Raw genomic sequence first — 21,362 nt, 5'->3', positions numbered from 1 at the left:
TTATTGCATCCTGTTAACGTGCAACAATACTGAGGTGCAAATAGTATGTATCTGTCAAAATAAAGTATTAATTACATGTAACTACTATTTATATTACAAAGAATGCAACTTTATATGATGTAAATAGAAAATATTACTATGTTCACTTAGTAAATAGAATATACAAACATTTGCACCAATTTTGCACAGTGTTAATACAGTCTAGTTGCTATTTAAACTTGGTCTAAATAGCATCTATCACTATTTTAGCAACTAGATTTTATTTAGACTTAACTTACCCTTACCTAAAAATATATACCCTTAGTAATACATTGTTTTGCCTGTCAGGTGTGACTTCAGAAGATTCTTCTGGGGATGGTGTCATCTTAGAGAAGAACAGAAGAACAGATCTCTTTCAGCTTCAAAAGGTAAAAGTATTTGTTGTGTTGTTTAGCTAAACTGGAACTTGTTTACTCTAACAAGTTTTACATGGATATAGAGTGATGTGTACATTTAAAATGGGACGGCCATTATAGATTGTAGAGACCTTGTTTTACAAATGCACTTCCAAACAGGGATATTCCTTTCTGTGTACAAAGTTGATGGTTTAAATTCATTCTCAGTTCTTGTTATAACAGATTGTGTAACGCATGATTGTGTAACGCATTCATACAGCATGATCTTGCTTTGGTCCATAATTTTAAAATCAAAAAGTACAGACCTGTAACTTCTTCTTTAAGAGGCTCCACTAGTCCTCCACTTGTTACCCATATTAATGGCACCTGTTTGAACTCGTTATCAGTATAAAAGACACCTTCCCACAATCTCGAACAATTCGACTCCAAACTTCACAATGGCCAAGACCAAAGAGCTTTCGAAGTACACCAGAAACAACATTTTAGACCTGCACCAGGCTGGGGAGACTGAATCTGCAATAGGTAAGCAGCTTGGTTTAAGAAATTAACTGTGGAAGCAATTATTAGAAAATGGAAGACCACTGATAATCTCCCTCGATCTGGGGCTCCACGCAAGATCTCACCCTGTGGGGTCAAAATGATCACAAGAACAAAAATCCCAGAACCACACCTAGTGAATGACCTGCAGAGAGCTGGGACCAAAGTAACAAAGGCTACCATCAGTAGCACACTACTCCACCAGGGACTCAAATCCTGCAGTGCCAGATGTGTCCCCCTGCTTAAGCCAGAACATTTCTGAGCCTGTCTGAAGTTTGCTAGTGAACATTTGGATGATCCAGAAGAGGATTGGGAGAATATCATATGGTCGGATGAAAAAAAAAAAAAGTAACTTTTTGGTAAAAACTCACCTTGTCGTGTTTGAAAGAGAAAGAATGCTGAGTTGCATCATACCTACTGTGAAGCATTGGGGTGGAAACATCATGGTTTGGGACTGTTTTTGACTAAATGCTGTTTTGCTCCACTGTACCTAGTGTATTAATGTTAAGATTTCAGTTGTTTAGATCAGCTTTTTAGAATGCAAGGGGGATGTAGTTTCTTTTGAAACTTTTATTCTCCTCTTGTAAGGAGTAAAAATGTTGTGACATAATAAGAGTCAGACTCCCAAAAGCAACAAAAAAAGTTGTGGTTCATCTCTCAGGCTTAAAGGGTTCACCCAAAAATGAACATTGTGTCAGTAATTACTCGCCCTCATGTCAAAATAGTCCATATGACTCCAGTGGTATGGAAACAGGGGTTACTCATATGATAGATAGATGCACTTTTGTGGACTTAATAAATGAGGCAACAATTTACTACTATTATAAAGCTTGAATTAGTCAGGATATTTTTAATATAACTGATTTTATTCGTCTGAAAGAAGAATGTCTTGTATACTTGAGGGTGAGTAAATCATGGGCTAATTTTCATTTTTGGGTGAACTATCTCTTTAATCATGTGTGTGCACTTACTTGGATGGGTTTTGATATGGGTTACCATAACCTTTATGACACTTTTTTTCATTGACTGCTGAGGATAAATTGTTACATGCTAACAGACCAATGATTTAAAAAATAATGCAATAACATTTTGGCAGCTCTAATCTTATTTCTAATCTTATACCAATTTTCTTTTCATTTTCTATCATAGATTGGATAAGTAATAATGATATTTGACCTTGTAATATGCTGGCAATGTAACTTAGCTAGAAAATCTACTCACCAGAAATGTCTAGCTGCAACATACTTTTCAGTGATTGTTGACGCGGGATGTACCAACACTTCAGTTCACATGATTTCTGACATACTTCATACATTCACCAACAGATTAAATACATTTTTAATGTTCACTTTGACCCGTCTTGTCGAAACAGCCTCAATTAACAACATATTTTTATTTTAATTTGTATTTGACTACTAAAATGTTGTTATTGTGGCAACACTGTGCTATTCCAGAGACCATACTATAAATCAAGTACTTAGGTTTTAGCTTCGGAAAAATAGTATTGGTGAATTTAAGGTCAACTATTGACATTATTCTGTATGTAGACGCTGCTTGAAAAAGAATCCAGAAGAACAAAGAGAATGAATCCATATGAATTGCTTCGAAATCAAGTGATTGACTTCATTGACAGCCTTGTGAGGTAAGGGAACAACACTTTGAGCATGGTTTGCTTAATTAATTGCTAATCTCACAAAACGTTTGTGGGTCTTTCTTCAGAGAATACCTGACTCCAGCAGAACTCCAGCCACTCAGTGAAGTGTGCTACTACAGTTCCTCTGGAGTCCTTCGACAGCGACTCAATGTCACCCCTCGCACATCCATTCAAACTGCCCTCAGTCATCCTTTCCACTACCTGCAGGTAACTGCCTGATTCTGATTAACCAGTGGTATTCTATTAAAATTTCAAGTGACAATATCTTTTTTCTGGCCTACATTTTCATTAGCCTATATGTTGAATGGCAGAGCTTCTAAAATCCTAGGCTTATGTACTGTCATACTCCCATTTAGTGAGCATCCATCGATGTATGTTGTAATAGGTGGATAATAGTTAACCGACTTAGGCCTCCGTCCACACACAGATGCGTTTTGTCCACAAGGATCTGCCGTTTTAGGAGGCTGAAACTGCTATTTATTTTTTATTTATATTTTTTTAAATCGGATAATTCGCAAACTGACACCATTGCGTTTTCATGTATACAACCATTCTATATGTTTTGTAAAACGTGATGTCATCACACCACATCCTGACTAGAAAGAATATAGCTACAGGCACTAGGCATGCCATGCACACATCAATATTGTCATTTAATTACTGTTTTTACATTATTGTAAGGGTAGGATTAGGGTTGGGGTAGGTGTAGGCATTAATAAAACACTATCTGGTAAGTAGCAAATTTATTTATTTTATCATAAGATTTTGCCTCACTTCCTACCATTGCTTTACCCCTTTTAGCCACAGCTCTTCCCTGGTTTTAGGGTTTTTCTGTGGCAGAATTACAGTGCCACATACTTGCCTGGCGTGTGTACGCAGATATTTCTTTAGACAAGAAAAAAAAAGTTTGGATAGGGAAAGCTCTGGCTTCGTTTGGATGTGGCCTTATACTATATTGCAAAAAGTGTTGGGACATCCCTCCAAATAATTGAATTCAGGTGTTCGGATCAATTTCATGGCCATAGGTGTATAAAAGGTGTTTAGGCATGTTAGTTAGTGTTGGTATAGGCTTTATATGTTTTAGAGCACATTAGCCAATAAATAACCTCAAGGCCAACATACTCGTATAATAAGATATTTTGGTTTTCCCTTTAACTCACAGATTGAGTTATGTCTTTGGCTGTCTGCTGGAGTCAATAAATTAAAATAAAGGTTAATCAAAAAATGAATTCTGTAATTTACGTTCATTTATTCCTATGTTATGTTGAACCTGACTCTTACTGGTGTTGAAATTAAAATAAGATACTTCGGGAGTTCGGGGAGAAAAAAAAGATTCAGTGAAGGTCAATAGGATACAATGTTGCTTGGTTTCCAACATTCTTCTTAAATAGTTGTCTTATTATATTTGTTACTGGGTTCTGTTGTTGCAGAATGAAAGCCTGAAAACGAATGCTGGCACAATCTCCAGTGCTGCTCCAGACCTCTGCATTGTATACAAGCTTCATCTTGAGTGTGGAAGACTCATAAATCTATATGACTGGCTTGAGGTATGAACAGGCTAAATTAAAGTTACATATAGAGGTGGGTTATCTTTTTCTAGCAGTGTGGATGGTCCATGTCATTTGTTTGTGATATTTTCAGGCATTTGTAACTGTGATGTCAGCTGCTGAGGACCAAGATGCTGATTCTGAGGAGCATGGAAAAGTTGACAGCCTTAAGCAGTATCCTTTTTTCTTATTTTTAGTCATGAAAGTTTTGTTCTTTATTTAATACATTTTGAATTGGGCTTGCACGGTTAATCAAAATCATACTGCATACGATTTGGCAAAGACTGCAGTTTGTCAGTGCAACCGGCTCTGTGATTAGGAGTAAATGCTGCTCCATCTGAAAGCCAGAGGGCACTTTTGCGCAGAAACAAATATGCCCAGAAAATGAAATGATTATAAAATAACGAACGTTGTTCCAGGAAATCCCAATGGCTTCATACTTTATCTGTAGCTAAATAAACAAGATTGAAATGCTTTGATTGATTAAACATGACTAATAAACACAGTATTTTCATGATGATAAAGTATAGCCACTTTTCAATTTTAAAAATTACCCTAAAGAATGGAAGTGAAATGTGACAACATGCCCCACTGGTTCCTTGTAACGTGAGGGGCACATGAGCATATGACAGCTTAAAATTTTATGATCTAATAGAAAACTAAGAGACACTAAAATATTTTGTCAATACATTTATTAACTTTTTCTTATCATATAATGGCAAAAAATTAGTTTGACAAAAAACACACTGCAAAATACAGCTATACATCATGGTTCAAAACAATTATAATTAATAATTCATATTTACATATATTTCTTATTCATTTTTTTTTCTTTCCCTTTCTTGCACAGATTCTTCGGAATGAAAAGTGTGTTATAAAAAAAATCTATTATTATTATTGTTTTTATTATTATTATATTAATAATAATGTTATCTTCCAAAGATTTTTTAATTTTGGTTAATTTTGTTCTCTATATTATGTTGATATGGCAACTAGTAAATACTTATACGTTTCGTCATGCTGGTAAATATACTTATAAGTTCCCAACCCAACTTTGAGAATAGATTAACGCCGTTATTTTTTTTTATCGCCTGATAAGAGTCTCACGTTAACGCCGATAACGGCCCACCACTAGTTTTAACTAACCCACGTTAGGTTGTGCCCTGCTCACTCCAGGACGGCGTGTGACTTTGCAGTTCCTGCTCCACATATAAACTTAATAAAGCCAGAATTATGTCAGTCCATCATCCGTACTCCGTACATTTTTTATTTGAATAGCAACCAATTCTTACTGCACACACCGCAGCAGACTTTTAAAAATGGTGGTTGAAATAAAATGCTTCATGAACTCAATCAATCAGCATGTTCAGCGTCAAAGTTCAATGCTGCTTATGTTTGGAAAGATGTTTGACGCCTGTTATTTCAAACGACTCAAACTCGCAGTGATTTTCAGATGGAGCACAATTTACTACTGATCACTGACTAGCTGTACATAAAAAATAATCACAGCCTTTGCAATTTCATCACACCAAGCCAAACTGGTTTAAATGCGTTTTCAGGTTAATTGCGAACAGCCCTAATTTTTAACCCCTTAAGTCTGAAGTGTATCGCGCACTGGCGCCACCTAGCCCGGGAAAAATATTTTCATATTTTTCAAAAATCTTGCATGGATCAACATAAAATAGGTGTCATTTGAAAGCTTAGAGTCTAAACTTTACAATAAATGTAGCCATTATGAGTATCCAAAGTAGTGATGAGTTACTTTTCTAATAAATTGGGGGGAAATAGTCATAATTTTTGGAGGGGGGTTATTATGTACTGCAATTTAGACTTAGAAAACTTTAATGTCTTCAGAGAGGCAATTTGTTATGCAGTACAGACATGTTGACACAATCCACAATACAAACGTTATCCACATGCACAATATAATAAATAAAAAAATAAAAATAAAAACTTTCACATATGTTCTCCAGTCATACCCCTCCCCCATACCTAATTTGGTTGTGTTATTGCCATTGGAATAAATTAATTTTTAGCTCGGTTTGTTCCAACCTTGTTCCAAGTATCTATATCTACAACCAGAAGGGAGAGGCTTGAACTCCACTGAAAGTGGATGGGTTGTATCCATGCAAACCTTGTCTGCCTTCTGTGCCAATCTTATCAGATATAGTTGGTACAGGTCTACCTGTTATGTACCAATAATTTTTCTAAAGGCTTTAAGAATTTTCCCCAATTTGTTCCTATGGGTGATTTTTGAATGTTCATACCAGCATACAATACATTCAGAGAGAACACTTTCAATAAAAGACGTATACAAATTTTTGTTTATCAACATTAAAATAATTAAGTCTTCTAAGAAAATATAAACGTTGTTGGCCCTTTTTAAAAACTGCATCCGCACACTGATCCCAGGATAATATATGGTCAATGATAAGACAGAGATATTTATACTCCGTCACCATCTCTATCTCCTCTCCTTTAATCAGTGTTGGAGTAGGTGATAGAGATGGTGACGGAGTATAAATATCTCTGTCTTCTCATGGACCATAAATTATCCTGGGATCAGTGTGCGGATGTGCCCCATGTCTAAAATCAAAGACCAACTCTTTAGTCTTGGACGTATTCAAATACAAATGGGAGGTTTCACACCAGTCAACAAATTCATGCAACACTGGACCATGTTCAGATTCATAAACTAATCACAGCAGTATCATCTGCAAATGTAATTATATAATGTCCAGGGTAACTACTGCGACAACAGTCAGTGTACAATATATATACGGTAATAGTGGTGACAAGACACTACCCTGTGGTGTCCCAATTGAATTGAAGCGGACCCCAGATAATGTGTTTCCAACCCTTACTCTTTGTGGCCGGCCACTCAGGAAGTCCAAGATCCATTTAATTAGTGTTGAATTTATTTGGAAATTCTCTCAGTCTGTTTGCTAAAATTTGTGGGTGGATTGTATTGAATGCTGATGAAAAGTCTGCAAATAAAATGCGAGCATGTGTTTTACAACCCTCCAGGTGTGTATACAGTTAATTTAAGAGCACTACAATGGCATCGTCATTCACATCATACAGCTCAGATAGTCATGTGTCATATATCATTTGAAAGGTAGAACACAACACGCATAATTGTTTTGAGCTTTGACTAAACCTGAGCAAGTTTATGTCCAGCAAGACCCATATGTAAATAATATACTGATGCGGCATTCACGTGGCGTTTTCATGAAATGTGGAAAATGGCACATCATTATTTACAGCAGATTATCAAAGTTACTAAAAACCTAAAGTCACCATAATTTGTCTAATGTTATTCCTTATTGAAGTGTAACACAGAAAAAACAGCCCAGATGCACACAAGGGAAGACCAATAATAACATTTGCATAACCCTGCGTTTAGGCTCCATCAAACATGCCCCGATCGTTAAAAATGGCACATCCTTGTTTTCAGCAGACTCACGATTAAAGAGACCAAGGACACCACAATCCGTCACTCAGATCGTAAAATATTCCCAGATAGATTTGGAACACATTATAAACTGGCAGGAGCACATAATCTAAATAAACTATCGTAGCTCTAAAGTCACGTTTAGGCTTGTAACGTCATGAAACATGCGCCAATCTTTGAAAAGTGCACATATTTATTTACAGCAGACTCTTATGATTAAAAAGTCCATCATATGTGACAAGGATAAAAAGTTATTACTCATTAAATTATAATCATTGAAGTCATTGAAAACAGCACATCAGTACTTGCAGTTGATGCTCCCGATTTAAATGAGTCCAAAATCAACTAAATTCATTGAGTAGATCTCTAAATGTTCCTCACCAATGTTGCGTTGACCAGTGCAGTTTTGAATAACAGGGCCATGCATTTGTATAGCAGCCAGGGGTGCCCGCGGTTAACACTTCGGTTTAGATGAATAACTCAGCGCTCGTTAAGAGTTGATCAAAATGAATAATGCATTGAAAAGCTGAGATTCTAAGGCTAGCATATATATATATATATATATATATATATATATATATATATATATATATATATATATATATATATATATATATATATATATATATATATATATATATATATATATATATATATAAATAAAAATATTGTAATGTCTTATCAGCAGTTTCTTAGATTTATATTGTCCAAATGTAATCAAATATATTAAAATCATAAAAAATATATTAAATAATTTATATTTTCAAAAAATATAAAAAGTTTGCTAACAAATGATACCTACTGTTTGACTCTCCTTGCTATAGTTTTGGAGTTATGAGTCTTTAAAATTGTGTATGTCATTCAGACAAGAAAAAAAACTTCAGGGCTTAAGGGGTTAACTATTAAAAAGTACCATTACTGCATTCTTTAGAAATTATGTTTAAGCATGTGGCTAATAAATGAACAGATTAAAAAAGTCAAAGCAAAATCAATTTCTTTCATGTATTTTCCTAAACATTAACAGTGCTCGTTTCATTCAGGCTGTTTCTGAGATGGAATTTCTTGGCTTTGTTAAATCAACAAAACAGAAAACGGACCACGTGGCAAGACTGACTTGGGGAGGTTGTTAAAGAAACCATTTACGAAGTACAACACAATAGATTGGCCTGACATTCATAAAAATAATTAGTATGCTTTTTGCACTACAACTGTATGTTGTACTGTCAGCTGTATTACATGCTACTATTACATTTGTGTTTCTTTTATTACATTTGTTACTGTTTGTTAATTTACCATTTGGAATTAAAAAAAAATGCTGTTTTAATGTCTGTCAAATATTTGAATTCATTGGAGCTGTACAATTTTAATTTTATCAAACTATGAGATAATAAAAATGAAAATGAATTTGAAAAGATGAATATCTTTTTTATTTATTTATTTTTATTACAATATTTGAAAGCGACAGTTGTGCTGTAAAGAAAAACTTTCAAACTTCTTTATTTACAGAAATTAGGAGTGGCAAATTTAAATATTCATAATTTTTATATCACAACATACAAATACAACAATACAAATAACAAATTTTAAATAAATAACAATTCCACAATTACAGAAGCCATTTCAGTAACTAAATGAAGTGTGAAGTGTGAATTTTATTTATTTTTTGTGAATACACTGCATTAGGAAAGACCGTAAGCGAGCAGTTGTGTTAATTACATGCTCAGAATACTATATTAAAGATTTACATGCTTAACAATAAAAATCTCAAATGAAACCATACAAGTTCAGAAAGCTGTATTTTTATGAATCCACTTGGCTACATTGGCTAAAAATGTTGACACCCTTGTTAAGATTGCAGCTTTTTGAGGTGCAAAACATGAATCATATCAGATCTTTGTCCACCTTTAGTGTAATATTGAAGAGAACTGTTAAGGGGAGGAAAACGTTTACTTGTTGTCTGCATAAGTGTGCACAACCTTTCATAATATGGTGCATAAGTAGTCTTTAGTCATCATTTAAGTAATGCTGATTAACCCGTAATAAAAAAGTCAGCTGTTTCAGAATGATTTTCTTAGCATCTTGATTGCATCCTATAGCTGGAGCCATGGCCTATAAAGAGCTTACAACAGATGGGCAGGATCTCAATGTGAAGAGGTTCCGATCTGGAGAAGGGTACAGAAGTATTTCCAAAGATGTGCCATTGAACACAATGAAGGTCATCATCAACAGGTGGAGAGAAAGGGGCAGCACAATGGCATTCCATACACAGGACCTGTCAGAAATCAAGAATAAATACAGCTCATACACCTGTCTAAATCTTGCCAAATCCATGAGGCAAAATAATTTATGGTCTGATGGAGAGAAAAAAAGACCTTTTGAGGCATCATTTTATTTTTTATTTTTTTTGGCAATTTACATTTGGCATGAAAAAAAAAAAACTGCTCATCACCCAAACAACACCATAATCATAATGAAGCATGGTGGTGCAGGCATGATGCGAGCCAGGCCTACATATGTGCCTGACCTCACTAATACACTTCTAAATGAACGGTCAAAAAGTCCTATAAACACACTCCTAAGCCTTGTGGAAAGCCTTCCCAGAAGAGTTGTTATTGCTGCAAAGGGTGGGCCAAGACCATTTTAAACCCTACAAATTAAGAATGGGATGTCATTACGTGAATGTAGGCAAGCAATATACATATTACATCTCAAAACACTGCACTTTTAACAGGAATCTGATTACTTTTTTATAACCACATATAAGGCGAATAAAACGTCTTTTGATTAGAAATGAGTAATAAGACCACATATATTTATAGAATTGTAGCAGTTTTCTCCCTTGGTTTAATTGTTTCTGCGTGTAGGTTTATTATTCGTATTTTTTCATTTGGATCTGCAAAATGAATAAATGTATAGATATATGATCTAATTTCCCCCTCTAAATGCTCTCTGATATGCTATTTTATAATTAATAGCTGAATATAACTAGTAAATTTAGTCATCTGTAAAACTGTCACATATTCCCTGGTGGGGCTAATATGAGGCATTACGACCAGATTTTTTTTTTTTTTTTATTGCATTTTACAACAAAACATACAATAATATGTAACATTAAACAAACAAACAAAGCAGGAAAAAAAAAACAGAAAAATAGATAAAAATAAAAGTGAAAACATAAACAGAAATTGGGGACGCACATAACAGATCTTACATTGTACAAGGTAAATTATTACATTTTGTTAATTACTTTTTTCAATATAAGAGATGTTTTAATACACTTCTTATTTATGGTAATTAAGTTCAAAGAGTCATAGAAAATTTTAAGATCTTTACAGAAAAACTTAAATGCAGGTGTGATAGACATTACTTTAGCTTTATGTATATGAAACTTCCCAAGAAGAATAATTACCTTTAATGCGTTATCAATTATATCAGATCCAGTATTACAGTCCAAGAATAGGATCATAGGCTCTTCTATTTTAATAAATTTGTAAAATGTATCAAAAATCAACATAGATGCCTGCTTCCAAAATTCTTCTGAATATTTACAATTACAAAATAAATGTTGGAGAGTTTCAGATTCGAGTTTACAAAAAGAGCATTGTGGTGATACGTCTTCTTTAAATTTGTTAAGAAACTCATTACATGGATAATACCTGTGTAGTATTTTAAAATGAATTTCCTTTACCTTATTTGGCAGTAAAAACGTATTACTTACTGACCAACTTTTCTCAATTGAAGCTAAAGGGAAAAATTGTTTCCATTTCAGATTTGCTTTTGGGTAACAACTGACATCTCGCGTAATACAATTTCTGATGTAAGCATTATTACACTTCATATCCAATATATTATTACGACCAGATTACGACACGTCAAATTACACATTTTCAAGGCGTTTCAAGGGCACCGAAAATCCCCGCCCCTTATCGACCTGATTGGTTGGTTTGTTCATTGTAGACATCTCATTGGGTAAAATCACAGCGTCAGAGGAACCGCCTCCGTTATCGGAAGACGCTACACTGGTGAGGAAAACGTGCTTCCTGTTTGTTTTGTATTTTGGCTTAAAACGTTTTTCTTATTGAAGATAGATGTTGTTTAAATATTTTGATTAGTAAGAAGCAACATATAAAAACACCCTCTAAAGTGCTTTAATTTATTAAACGGATACATCTTGTTTTCTTGTTATATTGTCATTGCACCTTTTATCATAGTCTTTTTGATAATTTAGGGGTAACATAGATTCTAGCATAGTATGTTCTATAAATCTTAATTTGGGATGTACGCCTTTGCTTTAATACAATTAACGTTACCTTTGTTATTCACTGTTAATCTGAGCATCTCTGAGCCCTGACTAGTTTTATTACCCGCGTAGTTCCGCTGGTGAATTCTGGTTTTATATTTTTAAAATTAAACCACACACTTTTTTCATTAATTGGGAAATGTCAGAAACCTCTGTGTATATTACTTTACCATTAACAACGTCACTTGTAATTAAATCGCTAGCTTATCAATCGCTGCAGTTCAGAGTATTAACCACAAGCTGTCGCCCGAACATTACGAATTCAATCTCTTCCGGATGAATCTTCAAGTGCCGAGGTCTCGGGTTGTCATTTTTTTTTGTTTTGTTTTTTGCATTAACAAAAGCATCATCATTATGTACATTTACAGCGCTCCATGGTGCATTCAACGGTTACATTCGTAACGGCGTCAAGAAACCCTAAAAAAAGAGAGAGAGAAAAAAAACTAAACAGGATAATTTGCAAGGAAGTACCATAGGCTATAGATAGATAGATAGATAGATAGATAGATAGATAGATAGATAGATAGATAGATAGATATGGATATTTGTTTCTTGCATATTTTAGAGCCTCAGTATAATACATAAGTTCAGTTTTAAATAATATTATGTTAAGTTTATTATTTGACCATTTTTATTTGTTTATATGGTTTTTTCCATACACAATTATTAAATTAATCCCCAAATTTAGCTCCAGGCTCTAAGTCTTTATACAATAAAAATATATCTTTGCCAAATTATAATGTACATATAAATATGCGCACACATTTATATAGTTAATAAATATTTAGTTAATCTAACAAATTAATATCTAACAAATTTCTCTGTATAATAATGTATATTCTCTCATTCATAAAGAAATAGTTGTCTATATACTGTTTATATAATTTATATTACAAATAAATATAACATATTTTTCATGTGGTGTTTGTGTGTATTCACTTATACATAATAAGTATACTTGACCACATGAACATGTACAGTTTTATAAGCACAATGTTTGCGATTAATTGGATTCGATTAATCGTTTGACAGCACTAAATGCACACTCATAGAATAAATGTTTTATGGATTATTTCTCCAAGTTGCAACAGACACATGTAGTGTCCATGTCTCAAATAATTATATTTGTTAATTATATAAACTTGAGACTACTGTCTCACTGGGGTTTGGGGCTGTAATTGATCTATAAACACGTTGTATGATTTACTCTCTGAAGTTATATTAATGCGGCCCGTTCGCTGACTGAGAATACGTTTTTCTTGCATTGGAGTTCAGCAGAATTCTGCTCAGACCACATTGAAATCTAGGCTTTTTTAATATTTTGAAAAGTTATATATCAAATACACCACTCTTTAAGATTCAAGGTGTGCAAATTTGTTAGAGGAAATGTTAAATAAAGGAAATGTACACAAAGAAGTTTGTTTAAAACCTGATCTGAGTGCATGTCAATAAAGCAAAAGAGGAACATACCAAATATATCTGAAAAAAATTCTGTTAATTGTATAAATAAAAATATAAAAAATAGCAAAATGGACTGTATTGAGAAGAGCACTGTATTGCATTGCCTTGTAATGCAGCTTTCTTTTCGAGTCCATTCTGCATATTTGAACGATATATCAGTTTTATACTTTACATCCACAATCTTTTTTTTCAGTTGACTGAACTAAAGTCAGATGGCAGCTACACAGAAACTGGCCTGTTATCGGTTACCTCCCCTGCCTACCATAGGGGAGATAATCAAACTGTATAACCTGAGAGCGGAGAAACAGCTTTCTCAGAACTTCCTCCTTGACATGCGGCTTACAGGTGAGTCCAACTACTGTTCACTCTATGTCAGAATATGTTAACAAGACTTGATAGTTTTCAGTGAAGTAGCACACTCTTTATGTGTGTGCTAAATGTAAATTTTAAACAAAATGGATTGGATTTCAGATAAGATTGTCCGGCAGGCTGGAAACCTGAAGGATGCGCATGTGTGTGAAGTTGGACCTGGACCTGGAGGTCTCACCAGATCTATTCTTAAAGCTGGAGTAGCAGATTTATTGGTGGTGGAGAAGGACACGCGCTTTACGCCAGGATTACAGGTTTGCATATTAATGTTTTTGATACAGCGATAAATTGGTCGTTTGCTCATAACTTCTTGACAGGCAGACTGAAGCATTCATTTGACTGACTCAAATCAGTCACTAGGCCAATTCAATTTTAAATGATTATTTTTAAAGAAGTATATTATTTATATGTATACAAAATTTGTTGTTAATGTTGTGCTGTCAGTAAGTTTTATTACATAAAGTGGCATTACAATATCCATTGGCTGGCAACCCTGCTTGTTTGATATTGGTAACAACCGTGTTCATAAAACAAACAAACAAACAAACAAACAAACAAAAAATCAGAGGGCTTCTTTCTAGTATAGCTTCCTAGCACATCTGGACTACTGTCATCAAGTGGTGTTGAAGGCCATCTCAAATGGAAGTGTCCCTTGGAATGCAGATTTAGTTTTGAGTCCTTCATTCTGCATATTTTGAAGGATCAAGTATATCCTTTACATCCACAATCTTTTGTAAACATTACAATTCATGAAAAATAATTGGTGAAAAAGAGTCAGCACTGAGCTCGCCTAAGTTCATTATGAAATGCAAGACAAAAAGAATGTTTTTGTGGATGAATGCATTTTCTCTTGTTGTGTCTCTAAATGCTAAACTGCCCATGATGTAAATCAATGGGAGACAACAGATGGTCATTCACTGTATTGCATTACTAAAAAGTTAGATACAATGTATAAAATATTTTGGAATAAAAACAATTTTAATAGTATTTTTAGACAGTGAGTGCAGGTGGCGAAACCTTAATGATATGGCCAGCGGACTTACTAGAGTGTCTCATTCTAGCATTCAATGCTAAAAGTAGAAGGAGCACCTAGTAATGTTTATATTTATTTTTCACTGACTGATTCTGTCTTGTACTTTATAATTACACCTGTCAATTTGGATGCAGCTGAATCACACTATAAACAAGTATTGTTCATACTAGTGCAATTGTAGACATTATTAAGTTTTTCCCCTTTATTTATTTATTTTTACCCATGATTTGTTTTTGTTTTTTCTTCTTTAGTTCTACTGGGTCAGTAATTCTTATTCTTTTTTTTTCTTTTTTTTTAAAACAGGCTTAGTAAACATGTATTTCAAAGTATTTGTGTCATCTTTTGGTGTTTCAGCTTTTGTCTGAGGCTGCCCCTGGAAGAATGAGGATAGCACATGGCGATATTCTCACATACAGACTGGAAAGAGGGTTCCCAGCTCACATAGCCAAGACATGGGAAGATGGTAAATATTACAGTGAATTTTAGTAAATAATTATGGCATCCTTGGTAAATATGAGCAAAACAGATTGTGAAAAAATACCTTGGCCTTTTATCTTCTTATCCACAATATTCACAAGACTCTAAAATTGAATTAAAGTCTTACACTTATATAACATACGTGTGTGTTTGTGTGTGTGTGTTTGTGTGTGTGTGTGTGTGTGTGTGTGTGTGTGTGTGTGTGTGTGTGTGTGTGTGTGTGTGTGTGTGTGTGTGTGTGTGTGTGTGTGTGTGTGTATCAAGCCATACACAGATGTGTATATGTATGTTTGTGTATATGTATGTATGCATGTGTAATATATATATATATATATATATATATATATATATATATATATATATATATACATACATATACATACAGGGAGTGCAGAATTATTAGGCAAATGAGTATTTTGACCACATCATCCTCATTATGCATGTTGTCTTACTCCAAGCTGTATAGGATGGAAAGCCTACTACCAATTAAGCATATTAGGTGATGTGCATCTCTGTAATGAGAAGGGGTGTGGTCTAATGACATCAACACCCTATATCAGGTGTGCATAATTATTAGGCAACCTTCTTTCCTTTGGCAAAATGGGTCAAAAGAAGGACTTGACAGGCTCAGAAAAGTCAAAAATAGTGAGATATATTGCAGAGGGATGCAGCAGTCTTAAAATAGCCAAGCTTCTGAAGCGTGATCATCGAACAATCAAGCGTTTCATTCAAAATAGTCAACAGGGTCGCAAGAAGCGTGTGGAAAAACCAAGGCGCAAAATAACTGCCCGTGAACTGAAAAAAGTCAAGCGTGCAGCTGCCAAGATGCCACTTGCCACCAGTTTGGCCATATTTCAGAGCTGCAACATCACTGGAGTGCCCAAAAGCACAAGGTGTGCAATACTCAGAGACATGGCCAAGGTAAGAAAGGCAGAAAGTCGACCACCACTGAACAAGACACACAAGCTGAAACGTCAAGACTGGGCCAAGAAATATCTCAAGACTGATTTTTCTAAGGTTTTATGGACTGATGAAATGAGAGTGAGTCTTGATGGGCCAGATGGATGGACCCGTGGCTGGATTGGTAAAGGGCAGAGAGCTCCAGTCCGACTCAGACGCCAGCAAGGTGGAGTACTGGTTTGGGCTGGTATCATCAAAGATGAGCTTGTGGGGCCTTTTCGGGTTGAGGATGGAGTCAAGCTCAACTCCCAGTTCTACTGCCAGTTTCTGGAAGACACCTTCTTCAAGCAGTGGTACAGGAAGAAGTCCGCATCCTTCAAGAAAAACATGATTTTCATGCAGGACAATGCTCCATCACACATCACTCCAAGTACTCCACACTGTGGCTGGCAAGAAAGGGTATAAAAAAAAGAAAATCTAATGATATGGCCTCCTTGTTCACCTGATCTGAACCCCATTGAGAACCTGTGGTCCATCATCAAATGTGCGATTTACAAGGAGGGAAAACAGTACACCTCTCTGAACAGTGTCTGGGAGGCTGTGGTTGCTGCTGCACGCAATGTTGATGGTGAACAGATCAAAACACTGACAGAATCCATGGATGGCAAGCTTTTGAGTGTCCTTGCAAAGAAAGGTGGCTATATTGGTCACTGATTTGTTTTTGTTTGGTTTTTGAATGTCAGAAATGTATATTTGTGAATGTTGAGATGTTATATTGGTTTCACTGGTAAAAATAAATAATTGAAATGGGTATAAATTTGTTTTTTGTTAAGTTGCCTAATAATTATGCACAGTAATAGTCACCTGCACACACAGATATCCCCCTAAAATAGCTAAAACTAAAAACTAAAATTTCCAAAAATATTCAGCTTTGATATTAATGAGTTTTTTGTGTTCATTGAGAACATGGTTGTTGTTCAATAATAAAATTAATCCTCAAAAATACAACTTGCCTAATAATTCTGCACTCCCTGTATATATATATATATATATATATATATATATATATATATATATATATATCTATCCTTTTTTTTCCATCGCCCTAAGTGCACCTGCATAATAAGGTTAATGAACACATTAATGAATTCCTTCTGATTCAGAGTCAACACTTGTGTATTTTCTTTTGTAGATCATCCTACATGTTTTCCATGAGGTTTAGGTCAGTGGCCAGGGATGGCCATGACTACTGTGGTCAATGAGCCTGTTTGTTACTGTTGCTGCTGCTTTTGAGGTGTACTTGTCTAGACCTTTGAATGGTACCTGTTATTCTTGGCAAACTGTAGGCTAGTCACCTCATATTTATACCCCAGTGAAACAGGAAATCATGTCTTACTACTTCCTGTGCTTTTTTTCCTAACCGTTCTGAGGGAATTTGGAATTATGCTTCACGTCTTTGATATAACTCAAGAATTTCTAAGGGTACCACTAATTGAGAAGCATGTTTTAAAGATTTTTCACAGTAATTTTCTATAAATTTGCTCATATTTGTTGATGATGGCAATATTTGTGGAGAACACTTTTTGTATATATTTATTATAAGAACAAAATTTGTTGGACTCCTAAAGTCCTTTCTGAATTTTTTTTTACTTGAGTCTGTGTGAAATGATTATCAGTAATCAGAGAAAACAGGCTTACATTTTCAATTTCCCTTGATTGTGTCTAAATGGTGCAGCTTAACCTGACTTTTAATCTGTTAGTTCTCCCGTTTCACACCAGTGTTTAAGTCTTTGCTTTGGCTGCCAGTTCTTGCTAGAATTTGGTCCAAGCATTACACCGAAACCTTCAAAATGTGGACTTCAGACCTTCCTTATTGCTTCTCTGTTTAGCAGCTTATTAAAACAGCAAGATAAACAACATCTTTCTTGCACAAAAACAAGCTTAGGTCAGCTTACCTGAATGTCATCCCTCCTGTATTCAGTCTTATACATGTATGCATTTTTTGTTTGTTCAGTAGCATGTAGTTAGGTTATGTAACTGATCAGCAAGTGAATGTGGGTCGTATTTTCATTGTAAATACAACCAGGATCCTCTTGTTGTTGATGAAGGGCCAGTTTAAGCTCATGCATTCTCAGCTGCCTATGCAGATGTTTTGCAATAATTTGTGTACTCTGTTGTTGTATAAGCATCTGTAAAGAGCGTAATGTGAACGGTTTATAGCATACAATATGAGTTTGTCTGTTTCAGTACCCCCCAACCTGCATATCATCGGGAACCTGCCCTTTAGTGTGTCGACTCCTCTCATTATAAAGTGGCTGGAACAGATGTCCAACAGAACTGGGTCCTTTATGTTTGGACGTACAAGGCTTACGCTGACCTTCCAGAAAGAGGTGGCTGAAGTAAGTTAAACACTGTTATTCCTGGTATTGTTCTTCTTGGAAGTAACGTTTTTTAAAAAAAAGTTTTGTTTACAAATTTATTTGCTGTCCAAAAGGGGTCCAGTAGTTTTTGGGGCATGACATTGATCAGTCAATCTATACATCCTATTCGAATTTGTTTATGAGTAGGTACTTCTTTTAAATTACAACTTATCATAAGAACTTTATACATAGTATGAAAAGGTCATTTGAACTTACAACATTTGTCATGTTGTCATTTTCGTGAAATATTTGTTTACTACAGTTAGTATATTGTTTTTCACCTATGATTTAGTAGAGAAGTATGCATATTCTGATGCAGTTGTTATCAACACCTTATCAACTTTCTAAAAACCTTTAGTAACCAGAGAATATTGCAACTATGCTTATTCGGTGTTCAGAAACATCACCATTAAATAATGAGAAATCTTGTGGTTTTGTTTTGTTTTGTTTTTTTAGAACGCTGATTTAATTTAGGCTTTTTAAGCTTGCAACAAAGCACTGTTGTTCATTTTACATGCAAGGTAATTTTCACACACAACTCCTAAAGGCACAGATGACTGTTTTGGTCATAAAAACCAAAGAGTGAGTGGAAAGTGGTCACAGAAGAAACAAACAATTAAATAAAACATGAGAGGTAAAAATAAAAATAAATTATAATATGTATAATTAAACATATTTGTAGAAAATATACTGCAATTGATAAACTGACTCGGAGCACTTTAGCATTAGACGTGTCTGCAAATCCTTAAAAAGTAGCTAATTTTATGTGACAAATAATGTTTAAAGAATGGAAGATTGTGTAATTCTGTATTTATTTTGTAATGTTATCAAATTTCTTGCCCCACTTTTCAATGCAACAACGACTCCTAACTAAAATAAGCAGTTATTTGAGGAATGCATGTTGTTGTTTTTTGGCCGGTGATTTTTTTTACAAGTGTAAAATTAATAGCAACAGAATGGACTCAATAATTGCTAAAAAATTTGGGATTTTCACACTTCAAATATTTGATAGTTGTTGAACATTATGCAGGAAATCATATTTTTATAAGAACAGTAATTGTAATGAGATCTTAGAGTTATTAACATCAGAAAGAAATGTTATTTATTTATTTTTATTTTATTTGTACACATTAAACATTTTGGCATACAAAACATGAAAATAAATTTTTATATGAGTTCATTATTATTATTATTATTATTATTATTATTATTATTATTAAAAAATAATAATGGGTTGATAAATCTGGATTGCTGTTAGATTACCTGAGATGCTGAGTAAGGTAATATTAGTTAACTTGCGTTTATTAGTAGTATTTAAGTCATTTTCAGTGTTAGTATTAAATGGTTGGGTACAAATCACCTAGAATTTTGCCATTTTGTTACTGAGATACTGGCCTTTAATTTGGTGTGGCATTAAAAAAGGCATAAAAAAAATCAGTGGCTCTCTTTGTCCCCTTTTTAATTTCCAGAGGTTAACAGCCAGCACAGGCAGCCGCCAGCGCAGCCGTCTCTCTGTCATGGCTCAATATCTCTGCACTGTCAAAAACTGTTTCACCATTCCAGGACGTGCCTTTGTTCCAAAACCAATCGTAAGTCTTTTGTCTCTTTCTTCTGCATTTACATTTCTGTATATCTCTGTGTTTGAGTGCTCATGTGGAAGGATGTGGGTGTTAGCTCATTAGAAGAGCACAGAGTCAATGTTGTCTTAGATATGGTATCTGAGAGGGCGACGCATGGTGTGTAATGATGCCCGCAGGGCATTTGGTATGCCACTCTTTTGTACTGGGTGGAAATAAGAACCACTTTAGAGATTTAAGCCTGGCTTCTTTACTCCACTGGGTTATGTAGGACTGATTTTTTTGGGATTTGGGGAATGCCAGGGGTTTGTGGATAAGAGGGGTCTTATGAAAGAAAGTACCTTATGCATAAAGTTCCCGTGTCTGTAAATATTTTAACCAGCTAGAGTGCTTTTGAATGAAGAAGAAAGGAAAGTGGGACGAATTGAGCATTCTCTTGGATTAAATGGCACAGATGATTATTTCATTGCAGACCATGGCTTTTACACCAGTGATGAAAGAGACTCATGCTGCTTCATGAGGTTTCACACAAGTTGAAACCTCTCCTCAAGATAATAATTGTACGAGAGTAATAATGCACAGTAGACAGAAAAAAAGCTTAATTGCTCTTTTGGAAAAAACATACAAGCTAACATTTGTAAGATTTTGATGGATATCTAATGATGGCTTTTCACCATCCACTTATTTCCTTCCTGTTGAAAGACTGATTTGTGAGAGAATCAAATTTCTTGCTTGACTGAAATGGTGGGTATTCACTTAAATTCACTATCCACCTTAAAGGGATAGTTCAGCATAAACTTACCCATTTGCTCACCCTCAAGTTGTTCCAAACCTGTATGAATTTCTTTTATATTTTTTGTCTCAGTCTTATCATTTAAGTAATGTGTACAAAGACTCCCATCCGCACATAACAAGTTTTCCCTGCATGTTAAACCCAAAATGTAAAAAATAAATAAAAAATAAAAAATAAAAATAATAGTGGTAAAAAAGGCTGCAATTATCAGGGCCAAGCACAACAAAAACAAACAAGGAAGGTAGCAGCAGAACAACTGTGAAAATAAGTAAAGACATTTGGAGACTATTTTAAGAAAAAAAAATTGAAAACCCATAAATACATTGTAGTATAGAGCCAATTTCATGTTTTGATCAATTATAGTGCCACCGAGGTCCAGTCCCGTGTATGTGCTGCTGGTAGAGGTGTTAGTGAGGCCAGCAGGGGGTGCTCACCCTATGGTCTG

At 34.6% G+C, this 21,362-nt stretch overlaps 2 protein-coding genes across 2 annotated transcripts in view; both read left to right on the top strand.

The window, feature by feature from the left end:
• orc3 (origin recognition complex, subunit 3) overlaps positions 1 to 8,980 on the top strand; it is a 45,797-nt gene extending 36,817 nt beyond the window's left edge. The window contains exons 15-20 of the mRNA XM_067456001.1: positions 328 to 407; positions 2,480 to 2,574; positions 2,652 to 2,793; positions 4,017 to 4,133; positions 4,228 to 4,307; positions 8,612 to 8,980. Of these exons, the coding sequence (XP_067312102.1) occupies positions 328 to 407; positions 2,480 to 2,574; positions 2,652 to 2,793; positions 4,017 to 4,133; positions 4,228 to 4,307; positions 8,612 to 8,717 (620 nt within the window). The 3' untranslated portion in view covers positions 8,718 to 8,980. The remainder of the gene's footprint in view (positions 1 to 327; positions 408 to 2,479; positions 2,575 to 2,651; positions 2,794 to 4,016; positions 4,134 to 4,227; positions 4,308 to 8,611) is intronic.
• A 2,596-nt stretch (positions 8,981 to 11,576) lies between these two features.
• Positions 11,577 to 21,362, top strand: part of tfb1m (transcription factor B1, mitochondrial) — a 34,159-nt gene continuing 24,373 nt past the window's right edge. Inside the window, exons 1-6 of the mRNA XM_067455997.1 lie at positions 11,577 to 11,609; positions 13,542 to 13,693; positions 13,820 to 13,971; positions 15,105 to 15,213; positions 18,375 to 18,526; positions 20,017 to 20,136. Coding sequence (XP_067312098.1) covers positions 13,561 to 13,693; positions 13,820 to 13,971; positions 15,105 to 15,213; positions 18,375 to 18,526; positions 20,017 to 20,136 — 666 coding nt within the window. The 5' untranslated portion in view covers positions 11,577 to 11,609; positions 13,542 to 13,560. The remainder of the gene's footprint in view (positions 11,610 to 13,541; positions 13,694 to 13,819; positions 13,972 to 15,104; positions 15,214 to 18,374; positions 18,527 to 20,016; positions 20,137 to 21,362) is intronic.

This window comes from Pseudorasbora parva, chromosome 10, assembly GCF_024679245.1.
Source record: "Pseudorasbora parva isolate DD20220531a chromosome 10, ASM2467924v1, whole genome shotgun sequence".
In the NCBI taxonomy this organism is placed as follows: Eukaryota; Metazoa; Chordata; class Actinopteri; order Cypriniformes; family Gobionidae; genus Pseudorasbora; species Pseudorasbora parva.
The sequence above is the reverse complement of the archived record's forward strand: the minus strand, read 5'-3'. Positions and strand labels throughout refer to the sequence as shown.